Source organism: Pelodiscus sinensis, chromosome 2, assembly GCF_049634645.1.
Source record: "Pelodiscus sinensis isolate JC-2024 chromosome 2, ASM4963464v1, whole genome shotgun sequence".
Lineage (NCBI taxonomy): Eukaryota > Metazoa > Chordata > Testudines > Trionychidae > Pelodiscus > Pelodiscus sinensis.
In genome coordinates this window covers 36,357,008-36,371,307 of record NC_134712.1, presented here as the reverse complement: position 1 = coordinate 36,371,307, position 14,300 = coordinate 36,357,008, and the positions used below count along the sequence as shown (strand labels likewise).

At 41.5% G+C, this 14,300-nt stretch overlaps 1 protein-coding gene across 6 annotated transcripts in view; it reads left to right on the top strand.

Annotated features, from left to right (window-relative positions):
- VPS13B (vacuolar protein sorting 13 homolog B) overlaps positions 1-14,300 on the top strand; it is a 999,042-nt gene that overhangs the window by 686,103 nt on the left and 298,639 nt on the right. For all 6 annotated transcript variants that reach the window (XM_075920306.1, XM_075920307.1, XM_075920304.1 and 3 more), the window contains one exon: positions 10,192-10,318. In XM_075920306.1, coding sequence (XP_075776421.1) covers positions 10,192-10,318 — 127 coding nt within the window. The remainder of the gene's footprint in view (positions 1-10,191; positions 10,319-14,300) is intronic.

The window sequence follows — 14,300 nt, the reverse complement described above, 5'->3', positions numbered from 1 at the left end:
AATCTATATTCCAGAGATTTAAAAAGAATCCCAGTTTATACTTAAACTTATTCATAAGAAAAATGGAGACAGAAGCCCAGGAGCAGAGTGGAGGCTATCCTGTTAATTGCGTCGAGTGTAACATGTATGATTACCTGCCCTGTGGGTGGGCGGCGTATGTGTGCACCCGTTGCAAGGAGCTTCTGACCCTCAGAGACCGAGTTCGGGCGATGGAGGCCAGGGTGGCTGAACTGGAGGAGCTAAGGGAGGTAGAGAGATATGTTGATGAGACTTTCCAGGACACTGTAGTACTGCCCACCTCCAGTCTGAGAGCCCAAGTGCTCTTAAGGAGGATGAAAGTCTCAACAGAACAGAGCATTCAATGTGAGCAGAGGGAAACCATCCTGTAGTTGGAACCCCCCTCCCAGAGAATGTTGCGGTATCCTCTCGAGCTGAGGATACCTCTGAGGGGGAGGAGAGAATGCCAGTTGTTAGGAAGAGTCCAGTGTTAGTAGTGGGTGATTCGATCATTAGAAACATAGATAGTTGGGTTTATGATGACCGGGAGAACCGTATGATCACTTGCCTGCCTGGTGCGAAGGTTGCAGATCTCTCAAAGCATCTAAGAACATAAGAACGGCCGTATTGGGTCAGACCAAAGGTCCATCTAGCCCAGTATCCTGTCTGACGACAGTGGCCACCAACAGGTGCCCCAGAGAGGGTGGACCGAAGACAGTGATCAAGCGATTTGTCTCCTGCCATCCTTCTCCAGCCTCTGACAAACAGAGGCCAGGGACACCATTTTATCCTCTGGCTAATAGCCTTTTATGGACCTAACCTCCATGAAATTATCTAGCTTCTTTTAAACTCTATTATAGTCCTAGCCTTCTCAGCCTCCTCTGGCAAGGAGTTCCACGGGTTGACTACACGCTGTGTGAAGAAGAACTTTCTTTTATTAGTTTTAAACCTGCTACCCATTAATTTCATTCGGTGTCCTCTAGTTCATTCGGTGTCCACACCACTCATGATTTTATATACCTCTATCAAATCCCCCCTCAGTCTCCTTTTTTCTAAACTGAAAAGTCCCAGTCGCTTTTACCTCTTCTCATATGGGACCCGTTCCAAACCCCTAATCATTTTAGTTGCCCTTTTCTGAACCCTTTCCTAGGCCAAAATATTTTTTTTGAGGTGAGGAGACCACATCTGTACACAGTATTCAAGATGTGGGCGTACCATAGTTTTATACAAGGACAGTAAGATATTCTGCGTCTTATTTTCTATCCCTTTCTTAATAATTCCTAGCATCCTATTTGCCTTTTTGACCGCTGCTGCACACTCTGTGGAAGTTTTCAGAGAACTGTCCACGATGACTCCAAGATCTCTTTCCTGATTTGTTACAGCCAAATTAGTCCCTTCATACTATACGTATAGTTGGGGTTATTTTTCCCAATGTGCATTATTTTACACGTATCCACATTAAATTTCATTTGCCATTTTGTTGCCCAATCACTCAGTTTGGTGAGATCTTCTTGGAGTCTCTCACAGTCTGCTTCTGTCTTGACTATCCTAAACAGTTTGGTATCATCTGCAAACTTTTCCCCCTCACTGCTTACCCCTTTCTCCAGATCATTTATGAATAAGTTGAAAAGGATTGGTCCCAGGACTGACCCTTGGGGGACACCACTAGTTACCCCTCTCCATTCTGAAAATTTACCATTTATTTCTACCCTTTGTTTCCTGTCTTTTAACCAGTTCTCAATCCAAGAAAGGACCTTCCCTCTTATCCCATGGCCATGTAATTTACAAAACAGCCTTTGGTGAGGGACCTTGTCAAAGGCTTTCTGAAAATCTAAGTATACTATATCTACTGGCTCCCCCTTGTCCGCATGTTTGTTAACCCCTTATCTAGATAGACTTATGTGTAGTGCAGATGAGGAGCCAGTGGTCGTGGTACATGTAGGTACCAATGACGTAGGGAAGGGTAGGAGAGATGTCCTGGAGGCCAAATTTAGGCTGCTAGGAAAGAGACTGAAATCCAGGACCTCTATGGTGGCATTCTCGGAAATGTTTCCAGTTCCACACGCAGGGCCAGGTAGGCAGGCAGAGCTTCAGAGTTTCAATGCGTGGATGAGACGGTGTAGGGAAGAGGGGTTTGGATTTATTAGGAACTGAGGACACTTTTGGGAGAGGGGGAGCCTATACAGGAAGGATGGGCTCCACCTAAACCAGGGTGTAACTAGACTGCTGGCACTAAACATTAAACATTAAAAAGGCCGGAGAGCAGTTTTTAAACTAAGAGATGGGGGAAAGCCGATTGGTGCGGAGATGCACTAAAATCTCCATTAATAGAGATTCTCTAAGCTATAGTCAGAAAGAGAGGAGAGGAGAGGAGAAACCATGGGCCAGAGCAGACAAACAACTTCATATAAAGGAATCCAGTGCATCAGGGAAGGGCAGACAAATAAGCAGTGGCAAATTTTTAAAGTGCTTCTACACAAATGCTAGGAGTCTGACTAATAAGATGGGTGAACTAGAGTACCTCGTATTAAAGGAGGAGATTGACATAATAGGTATCACTGAAACCAGGTGGAATGAGGAAAATCTGTGGGACACAATCATGCCGGGATATAAAATATATCGGCAGGATAGAGCAGGCCGGGTGGGTGGCAGGGTGGCACTGAATGTGAAAGATAATGTAGAATCAAATGAAATAAAAATATTAAATGAATCAACATGTTCCATAGAATCTCTATGGATAGTAATTCTATGCTCCAATAATAATAAATTAGCAGTAGGGATATATTACCGACCACCTGACCAGAACAGCGATACTGACATTGAAATGCTGAGGGAGATTAGAGAGGCTACCAAAATAAAGAACTCTATGATAATGGTGGATTTTAATTAGCCCCATAGTGACTGGATATATGTCGCCTCAGGAAGAGAAGCAGAGATAAAATTTCTCAATGGCTGGTACAGGAACCCACAAGGGGAGAGGCAATTCTCGATTTAGTCCTGAGTGGAGTGCAGGATCAGGTCCAGGAGATAACAGTTACGGGACCGCTTGGGAATAGTGACCATAATATAATAGCATTTAACATTCCTGTGGTGGGAAGAACACCTCATCAGTCCAGCACCCTGGCATTTAATTTCAAAAAGGGGAATTACACAAAAATGAGGAGGTTAGTTAAACGGAAATTAAAAGGCACAATGACTAGAGCCAAATCCCTACAAGCTGCATGGAAACTTTTTAAAGACACCATAATAGAGGCCCAACTTAAATGTATACCTCAAATTAAAAAACACAGCAAGAGACCTAAAAAAGAGTCACCATGGCTTAACCACCATGTAAAAGAAGCAGTGAGGGACAAAAAGATATCTTTTAAGAAGTGGAAGTCCAATCCTAGTGAGATAAATAGAAAGGAACATAAACACTGTCAAATCAAGTGTAAAAATGTAATAAGAAAAGCAAAAAAAGATTTTGAGGAGCAGCTAGCCAAAAACTCAAAAAGAAATAACAAAATGTTTTTGAAGTACATTAGAAGCAGGAAGACTGCTAAAAAACCTATGGGTTCCCTAGATGATCGAGAGATAAAATGAGCAATCCAGGACAATAAAGCCATTGCGGATAAACTAAATGATTTCGTTGCTTCAGTCTTCACGGCTGAGGACATTGGGGAGATTCCCGAATCTGCACCGTCCTTTGTGGGTGATGAATCTGAGCAACTGTCCCCGATTGAAGTGTCATTAGAGGAGGTTTTGGAACAAATAGAAAAACTTAATGTTAACAAATCTCCGGGACCGGATGGCATTCATCCAAGGGTTCTAAAAGAACTAAAATGGGAAATTACTGAGCTATTATCTGTGGTTTGTAACCTATCCTTTAAATCGGCTTCCGTACCTAATGACTGGAAGGTAGCCAACATGACACCAATATTTAAAAAGGGCTGTAGAGGCGATCCTGGCAATTACAGACCGGTAAGTCTAACTTCACTACCGGGCAAATTAGTCGAAACAATAGTAAAGAATAAAATTGTGAAGCATGTAGAAGACCATAATTTATTGGACAAAAGTCAACTTGGTTTCTGTAAAGGGAAATCCTTTCTTTCTAATCTGTTAGAGTTCTTTGAAGGGGTTAACAAACATGCGGACAAGGGGGATCCAGTAGATATAGTATACTTGGATTTTCAGAAAGCCTTTGACAAGGTCCCTCACCAAAGGCTCTTATGTAAATGACATGGCCATGGGATAAGAGGGAAGGTCCTTTCTTGGATTGAGAACTGGTTAAAAGACAGGAAACAAAGGGTAGGAATAAATGGTAAATTTTCAGATTGGAGAGGAGTAACTAGTTGTGTCCCCCAAAGGTCAGTCCTGGGACCAATCCTTTTCAACTTATTCATAAATGATCTGGAGAAAGGGGTAAGCAATGAGGTAGTCAAGTTTGCAGATGATACCAACTGTTTAGAATAATCAAGACAAAAGCAGACTGTGAGGGACTCCAAAAAGATCTCACCGAACTGAGTGATCGGGCAACAAAATGGCAAATGAAATATAATGTGGATACGTGTAAAGTAATGCACATTGGGAAAAATAACCCCAACTATACGTACAGTGTGATGAGGGCTAATTTGGCTATGACAAATCAGGAAAGAGATCTTGGAGTCATCGTGGACAGTTCTCTGAAAACTTCCACAGAGTGTGCAGCAGCGGTCAAAAAGGCGAATAGTATGCTACGAATTATTAAGAAAGGGATAGAAAATAAGACCTAGAATATCTTACTGCCCCTGCATAAAACTATGTTATGCCCACATCTTGAATACTGTGTACAGATATGGTCTCCTCACCTCAAAAAAAATATTTTGGCCTAGGAAAGGGTTCAGAAAAGGGCAACTAAAATGATTAGGGGTTTGGAACGGGTCCATATGAGAAGAGGTTAAAGCGACAGGGACTCTTTAGTTTAGAAAAGAGGAGACTGAGGGGGGTTATGATATAGGAATATAAAATCATGAGTGGTGTGAAGGGAGCGGATAAAGAAAAGTTATTTATTGGTTCCCATAATAGAAGAACTAGAGGACACCAAATGAAATTAATTGGTAGCAGGTTTAAAACTAATAAAAGAAAGTTCTTCTTCACACAGCGTGTAGTCAACCTGTGGAACTCCTTGCCAGAGGAGGCTGTGAAGGCTAGGACTAGAACAAAGTTTAAAGAGAAGCTAGATAAGTTCATGGAGGTTAGGTCCATAGAAAGCTATTAGCCAGGGGATAGAATTGGTGTTCCTGGCCTCTGTCTGTCAGAGGCTGGAGAAGGATGACAGGAGACAAATCACTTGATCATTGTCTTCAGTCCGCCCTCTGTGGGGCACCTGGTGCTGGCTACTGTCATCAGACAGGATACTGGGCTAGATAGACCTTTGGTCTGACCCAGTACGGCCATTCTTATGTTCTTATTAGAAATCAATGACCACTTTGTCTATTAAGGATGTCTGCCAACCGTCTGTGTGCTTTGTAGTGGTGTGGTCTGACCAGATTAATTGTTGCTTCATGGACTACCAGTTAACATTACAGGCCAGATTAATCTTTTTTCAGTTAATGACCAGATAGTCTTGTTTGTCCCTCAGATGCCGATCTTATCATAGTCATTCTTGTGAGACAAACATGAAAAACATTCAGAAGTTTCTATTAATATAGAAGCCCACTTTCTGAGCAAGAGTATTTCATATTTGTGTCTGCACATACCACTTCTGAGGGAGTTCTGTGCTACTGCGCATGTGCAGAATTTGTCCCCTGCAAGTTTCTTTGCTTCCCCTCACAAAAATGTTGATTCAGGCACCCAAAACAGCTGACAATGAGGTAAATCACAGGGAGGGAGGGGAAATAGGGCTAGAGATGTCCCAAATGGTGGCTTCTACCATGTACCATGATCAGCTGCTAATCCCAAGAAGGGGAAGATGACACTTGCTTTTCCTCTGCAAGGGGTAGCTGAATCAGATCCTTCCCCAGACCTGGACTCACCCTCTCCCCTTCTCCTGCCGGTCCAAACACTCCTCAGCTGCAAGGGGAGGGGTCAGTGTACAGGGAGTTGCTCCCCCATCTGCACAAGCCCCATGTACCTGGACCCCCATGCCCATAGTCCCCCACTGAACCTCACCCCATACCAACTCCCCACCCAGTCAAGCTTCATCTCCTGCATCAGGGCACCCCACACTTAGACCTCCATCTTTGCCTCCAGTCTAGCCCCAAATAATCTCCCCACACTTGAACCCCCACCACAAGGGCTCCCAACCCCCTGTACCTGGACTATTCTAATGAGTTCCCTGCACCTGAATCCCCACCCCACTGAGCTCCAACCAGCTGAATATGGACCTTCACTGTACCAAGCCCCACTCACCAAACATCCAAACTCCCTGCCAAGCCCCATCCATCCACACACATCTGGTGAGCCCCAGCCATCTTCAACTGGACCTCCCTGCAGAGACCCTTTGCCTCTGCATCCAGAACCTCCCGATATGCATTCACATTCCCCAGGACCTGGAACCCCTACTGACCTGCCCACATTTAGATTGCCCCACAGAGAATCCTCTTACACCACACTGGATCCCCCTCATTAAGCCCCTCCACACTTGCATTCTGCTGGGCTGATTTTACCTGCCCACACCTGATGCACCTCTCATTGAGGGGCAGTGCTCTGTGGTGTTTTGGGGGCAGGCCCTGGTCAGATGGAGCCTCACCAATGAGTCCATGTCCCGGTGAGTGTGAGGTTCCTGGGTGATTTCCCATCTCTGTGCAACCTGTGGCCTGTGCTCCCCACTGCTATACAGGATCCTCCACATTCATTTACTCACAAAAAATGAAGAATATTAAAACATTGTGCAGAATTTTTTAATTTTTTTCATGCAGAATTCCCTCAGGAGTAATATATCACTTCCAGAGCACTTCTGCTAATTGCCAGAAAAGTAAAATTCAAGATAGCACAGAGCAGGGAATTTGAAGGAAAAGGCCCTTTGTAATGTTTTGTGGTGCAATCCAGACCATTAAGGAGTTATGTCATTGCTTGGCCTGCAACTCTGGATGCTTTAAATGCTATATTGCTGTGTCTCAGCCCTGACATCAACAGCCTGCATACCTGGCTTCTGCCACCCAGGTGCTTTTTACAGAGCGACCCTCTTACTCCTGAATTTTCCCAAAATGATGTACCTCTGTAGTGTCTTGCCTTCTCCTGGAACATGTGCAGAACTTAAGTTTATTGCTCCTGTAAACATTCAAGTATCAGAGGGGTAGCCATGTTAGTCTGGATCTGCAAAAACGACAAGAAGTCATGTGGCACCTTATAGACTAACAGACGTACTGGAGCATAAGCTTTCATTGGCAAAGACCCACTTCGTCTTGTAGTGGAAATTTCCAGAGGCAGGTATAAATATGCAGGCTAGAGATAACGAGGTTAATTCAGTTAGGGAAGGTGAGGTCCATTCTATCAACTGATGTGGAGGTGTGAACACCAAGAGAAGAGAAACTGCTTTTGTACTTGGCTAGCCATTCACAGTCTTTGTTTAATCCTGAACTGATAGTGTCAAATTTGCAGATGAACTGTAGCTCAGCAGTTTCTCTTTGGAGTCTGGTCTTGAAGTTTTTTTGCTGCAGGATGACTACTTTTAAATCTGCTACCGTGTGTCCAGGGAGATTGAAGTGTTCTACAGGTTTTTGTATATTTCCATTCCTAATATCTGATTTGTGTCCATTTATTCTTTTACGTAGGGATTGTCCAGTTTGGCCAAAAGAGAACCTTACTTCTACTTCTGCTCTTATGGTGTTATAGCTGTCCTGATTCCTGTCTCTGGCCTTTTGCTGCTCCTGGTGGTCATTATACAGTATACCTGTCCCTGCTATAGCCCCCTCATTTTTATGTCTTAGCTCTTACCATTTAGGAGGAATTCTTGAACAAACAGACATGGACAGACAGACTCACTCGCTCACAGACAAACACTCTTAAATATATAGTAGATAAAGACAGAAGTGTGACTAGCAAACCAAAGTAAAATACACTTATAAGACTAAAAATTTCAGGAAGTTACAATTTAAACTTACCTCCCAGAGATTTCAGGCCCTTTGGCTGAAGGGACCCAATATTATATGATTTCAAGAGCTGCAGCCCCATGGAATCCCTGAGTGATGGACAACTATAGGTTCCCTCCCTTTTTTTACAGTCCAGTAAAGGTTAGAAATGTATTATTTAAAATGTAAGCCCTAATGAAATGCCTTTTCCTTCCTGGGTGTGAATCATAGAATCATAGAACTGGAAGAGACCTCAGAAGGTCATCAAGTACAGCCCCCTGCTCGAGGCAGGACCAATTCCAACTATGTATGCCATACTGTTGGTGTATACTCCATACTGTCTTCTCATCCACTGGTGATTCTTATAATACAAATTATCTCTGCAATTTCCCATACAAATTCATAGTCCACTGAATTTGACCACACCTGATTTGAGATGTTAGCCTCTTTCTTTTGTTATCAGCTCCTCCTGTTAAAATACAATTTAGACATATATTGCCAGCATATGTCTATGAAGTCCAGTGTGAGTTTACCATGCATACATCACTCAAGAATATTAATAAGTAACATATTCTTTTTTAGTGTTATATTATGAGATGACACTTTTTGGGAAAGTGTCATGATAACAGGGTGTTAGGTACAGTGAGTATGTCAGGGCTGACGAGATGCTGACACAGAATAGTGAGCCACCAGTAGGGCTCTGTGTCCAACACTCATCTGTTGAGTTTGCTTCAGCTAGACCAGGGCTACCCAACTCTGGAAACCCCAGGGGCCACAATGATTCTCATAGCACATGCCAAGGGGGGGGCTGCAACTTAAGTGTGGTGGCATATACATGCACATATATATATGCAAATAGCACATTGACAGGCTGAATACCAAGATTAAGGCAAGACTACACAACACACAGGCCCCATTTAAGTCAGTTCTGCTGATATTAATAAAATGTAATATTTACCCAGTTTCCACCCATATGACAGCACTTTTAATGAGCAATGACAGTCCATGAAATTAGCTACTAAAACACATATCAACAGAAGATCATTATATTGACTACTTTTTTGTTTTGGCTCCCACTCGCAGGCCGCATGTTGAGCCCCGTGTAAACCCAAGCCGCACCACAGGCCGCAAACAAACGGGCCCATGGGCCGCATGTTGAGTAGACCTGTGCTAGAAGTATATATAAACCCAAGCCTGGCCACATTCAAGATTCATTGTGAGATCTACTTACATAATCATAAAATAACTTAAGTATCCTGTTTACTGACACAAATATTCATAGAAAATGAATGTCAATATTCTTATTAGAAGGAGCTAATGTATAGCATGCTCATTCAAACACAGAAACACATGCTGGAAGACTGGCATTGCTTTATTATGGGGGAGGAATTTAGATGATTATGTTGATCTATGGTATCAAATACTTACAGTAACGGTAAGATGTGAATGGTAGAGTAGAGGTTTTCTATTGTTAGATGGTTTAATTTGTCATTTGCTTGGTTTTGTGATTTTGTGCAACTTGTGTGTGTGGCAGCTTTTAACGGTTTCAGTACTGTTAGATATATAAGAACACCTATTTAAATGTAAAGATCATTAACATATTTTGAAAAAAAATTGTGATTTATAAGTCAAATGTATGTGGCCTAAACTGCTTCACAGTAATTTATTTTTAAACATATATTAACTCAGTAAAAGAAAAAAAAAACAATATTTTCTCACTTTGTATGATGTGTATACTAGTGAGGAATTTAGAGAGTAAAAAGTGTAGATAAATTATTTTTGTTTCAAACACACTGAGGACACAATGGATTTGTGTAAAGTATTAATAGTTAACATTAGAAAATTTTTTAATTTTGCCTTTATTGTGAAGTAATTAAAAAAATAATTATTTATATCCTGGTCCTATAGTTGAATCCCTTTGGGCCTTACATGGCATTGAACTCCACTAAATTAAGTGGTCTTGTTCATGGGCTAATGGCCTGACAGCAGGATTGGGACCATTGTTATTAATAATTATTTGTTATTTATATTGTGGTAGCACCCAAAAGCCTCAATGAGAATCGAGGCCCCATTTTGGTAGGCCCTGTGCATAGGAAGAACACAGAAAGATGGTCTCTGCCCTCAGCTACTTACAATCTAATTGATTAATCTTTTTTTCTTTTAGCATAAGGAGGCATCAGGAACGGAGAGCAATTTTAACTCCAATTTTAACAGATTTCACAGTGCGAATAACTGCAGCTCCTGCAATCATTTTCACAAAAATAATTTCACCCGAAAACTTGCACACAGAGGTTAGTACAAAATTTAAATATATATTATTGTTCCCATAATATAAGAACTAGAGGCCAGCAAATGAAACTAATGGGCAGCAGGTTTAAAACAAATAAAAGGAAGTTCTTCTTCACACAGCGCATAGTCAATCTGTGGAACTCCTTTCCTGAGGAGGTTGTGAAGTCTAGGACTCTAACGGGGTTTAAAAGAGACCTAGATAAATTCAGGGTTTGAAAGAGAACTAGATAAATTAATGGAGCTTGTTAGGTCCATAAATGGCTATTAGCCAGTATGGGTAAGGAATGGTGTCCCTAGCCTTTATTTGTCAGAGGGTAGAGATGGATGGCAGGAGAGAGATTGCTTGATCATTACCTGTTCGATTAACTCCCTCTGGGACACCTGGCATTGGCCACTGTCAGCAGACAGGGTACTGGGCTGCATGGACCTTTGGTCTGATCCAGTATGGCCATTCTTATGTTCTTATTGTTCCTTTAGCACATTTTATTCCTGAAAGAAAACATTGTATTGAATTATGTTATAATAGCATGTTTATACAAAAGGACTAGATTTTTTGGTTTATCGTTTATATTGTTTGAACATTTATTTTATTGAATTGCATTATGATAGCATTCAAAGAAATAGTTTGTTTCCCTAACATCTTCTAATCTCTTGTCAAAAAACAAAAGAAAGTAGTAGAATCATAATACATCAGACATATAAAGTGATGAGATTTATGCTAGGTGCACTGCAGAATTCTTAAAGAATGTAAAACTTAAAGAATTGCGAAGATTTGACCCAACACAAAATTTAAGAAACTGTGTTCATGGGCCCCATAAAAGCAAACCTGAAAACGTCATCTCTACCAGAATCAAATAAACACAACAAATGTTCCTGAAGCATCTAAGAGACTAACACAAAATGTAGATAGCGGCGAGGAGTCCTGTGGCACCTTATAGACTAACTGAAGTGTTGGAGCATAAGCTTTCGTGGGCAAAGACCCACTTCATCAGATACATGGTACGAAGTGGGTCTTTGCCCGCGAAAGCTTATGCTCCAACACTTCGGTTAATCTATAAGGTGCCACAGGACTCCTCGCCGCTTTTGCAGATTCAGACTAACACGGCTACCCCTCTGATACTCGACAAAATGTAGATAGTATCATGAGCTTTCTTGGGCACAACTCACTTCTTCAGCTGAATGAAGCAAGGGGGCCAGAGGTACAAATAAATATCAGAAAAAGGGGATGGGGAAGGAAAGAGAGAGAAAAAAAAAAATCTGGACAATTAGCGTGTCCGTGCTAAATGAGCCTAATAGAGAGGGCTGTAAGTGCCTGACACTTAGCTTTTGGTGTCATTAGGGTGTGGAATGTAGTGGCCCATGCAGTTCATATCTTTGTTCAAACCTTGATTAAAGGTGTCAAATTTGCAAATGAAGGCAAGTTTCGCAGCTTCTCTCTCCAGCTGGTTTTTGAAATTGCTTTGTAATAGTCACTTTTAGATCCATTAGTGAGTGCCCAGGCAAGTTAAAATGTTTCCTAATAGGTTTCTGTGTGTTACCATTTCGAATATCTGATTTGTGTCCATTAATTCTTTGTTGTAGAGACTGTCCAGTTTGGCCAATGTACATGGCAGAGGGGCATTGCTGGCACTTGATGGCATAGATCGCATTATTGGATGTGCAGTTGTATGAGCCTCTGATAGGGTGGCTTATGTGGTTAGGTCCTCTGATGATGTTGCTTGTATAGATGTGTGGACAGACTTGGCACCGGAGTGTATTGCAGGGGTGGGTTTCGGGGTAAGTATGATGGAGGTGTGCTGTGTGGTTGCTGGAAAGAATTTGTTTCAGGTTAGATGGTTGTCTGTAGGCGAGGATTGGTCAGTCTCCCAAGGCCTGTGAAAATGAAGGATCATTTTACAGGATAGATTGTAGATTGTTAATGAGGTGCTTCAGGGGTTTAAGTTGGTGCTTGGGGTGATGAACAGTGATGTTCTGTTACTTTGTTTGTTGGTCCTAACTTGAAGAAGCTGATGACGGGGTACTCATCTGGCTCTGTCAGTCTGTTTTCTCACTTCCCCAGATGGGTATTTAAGTTTTAAGAATGTCTGATATTGATCCTGTAGGTGTTTGTCTCTGTCTGCGGGATTGGAGCAAATCCAGTTGTATCTTAGGGAGTATCTGTAAACAATTGATTGGAAATGTGTCTTGGATGGAAGCTAAAGGCATGTAAGTAAGAATAACAATCAGTAGAGGAGCCTGTTACACACAAGAGACTGTGGTTCATTTCTTGGCATGAGCAAATGGATAAGTAACTTAATACACATTATTTGGAGGGAGGTGCTAGTCATTGTTTGCCAGCTAACGGTGGATTATTCAAATATAGCTACCTCCTGGGAAGGGCAAAACTAAGGTGGGAATGAAAATCATATTTGCAATTTTGTAACAGGTGCAAGTTAATGAAGAAGGAACAGATATTAATTATGCAAGGGAAAGATTGCAGTTTGTGATTCTTGTAGAGTGCCATCATGAGGGTAATAGTTTTAAATTAAAAGAAAATTTAGGGCAGGGGTGGGGAACCTCAGGCCCAGGGACCGGATATAGCTTGCCTTCATCTGGCTCCTGAGGCTCAGCCCACACTCCCAGTATTGGGAAGCCAATTCTGGTGCTCCACCCACTACCCCTTACTACCCCACCATGAGGCTGAAGCACACAAAATCTATTAGGCTGGGTCCACACACTCTTGTGTGGGAGGGGAATGTGTGGAGTGTTTTTCTCCTTCTCTGTCAGGGTCCACATTAGTGAAGATTTTCTTTCTTTTTTTATTTGCTTCTCACTTGCGTGTTGCCCGCGACTGATTTTTTTTCTATGGACTGGTGGACCCCAACCCAAAAAAAGTTCCCCACCCATGATTTAAGGGATAGCTGAGATGCATCGAAAGAATTCAGTGAAAAGAAACATATGAACATTACTATTGTTCACATTCAAGAATTTAAATATGTTGACTAGTTACATTCTCCTTGAATCTATTTCTTAGGGGATGCTTAATGATGAAGGGTGGAGTCTACTATAGATTACCAAAAATTTGAACATTATTCAAACATATCCTTCTTGTGATGAGGGCGATGCTTCTGCTTATTAAGCAAACCTTCTGGATTGGTTCTGTTGTTCATTTCTGAATTTCTTGCCAGAAAAAGTCAAGAGCTGTAGTTTTGTATAAGTTTAGTGGTCATCCACCTAAGTCTGCCAAGATATTAACAGTAGTTTATAGGCGAGAGAAATCAATTAGGCTGGTTATCTTTGAGTTCCAACATATGATTTCATTATAAATCGAGCTGAGTTTATATTCCAGAAAATATATATCTTCTTGGAAGGACATGGCAAAGGAGAAATGTAGTCTATTGCCAAGCAAATGAAAACAAAAATCTGACAGCCTAGTGTTTGACATTAGAAAGAAATGAAAACAAAACTGCAAACATGAAACATTTTACATACAAGATTTGTATTAATGGTAATGTTGAAAACAAGGCAAGGTATCAAACACACATTTATGAGAAGTCTTATGATTATCTTTGCTACTAAAAGAGAAAAATAGAATTAACAATTCCTTGTAACATGGTTGAAGCAAAATGCAGGACAATGTAGCACTTTAAAGACTAACCAGATGGTTTATTAGATGATGAGCTTTCGTGGGCCAGATCCACTTCCTCAGATCAAATAGTGGAAGAAAATAGTCACAACCATATATACCAAAGGATACAATTTAAAAAAATGAACACATATGAAAAGGACAAATCACATTTCAGAACAGGAGGGGGGTGGGAGGGAAGGAAGGAAGGTAAGTGTCTGTGAATTGATGATATTAGAGGTGGGGAGAGTGGGATGTTTGTGAGTTAATGGTATTAGAGGTGATAATTGGGGAAGCTATCTTGGTAATGGGTAAGATAGTTCGAATTATGGCTGACCTAAAACAACGTTTCCTCAACTCCCGTCCCCTTTCACCCCTTC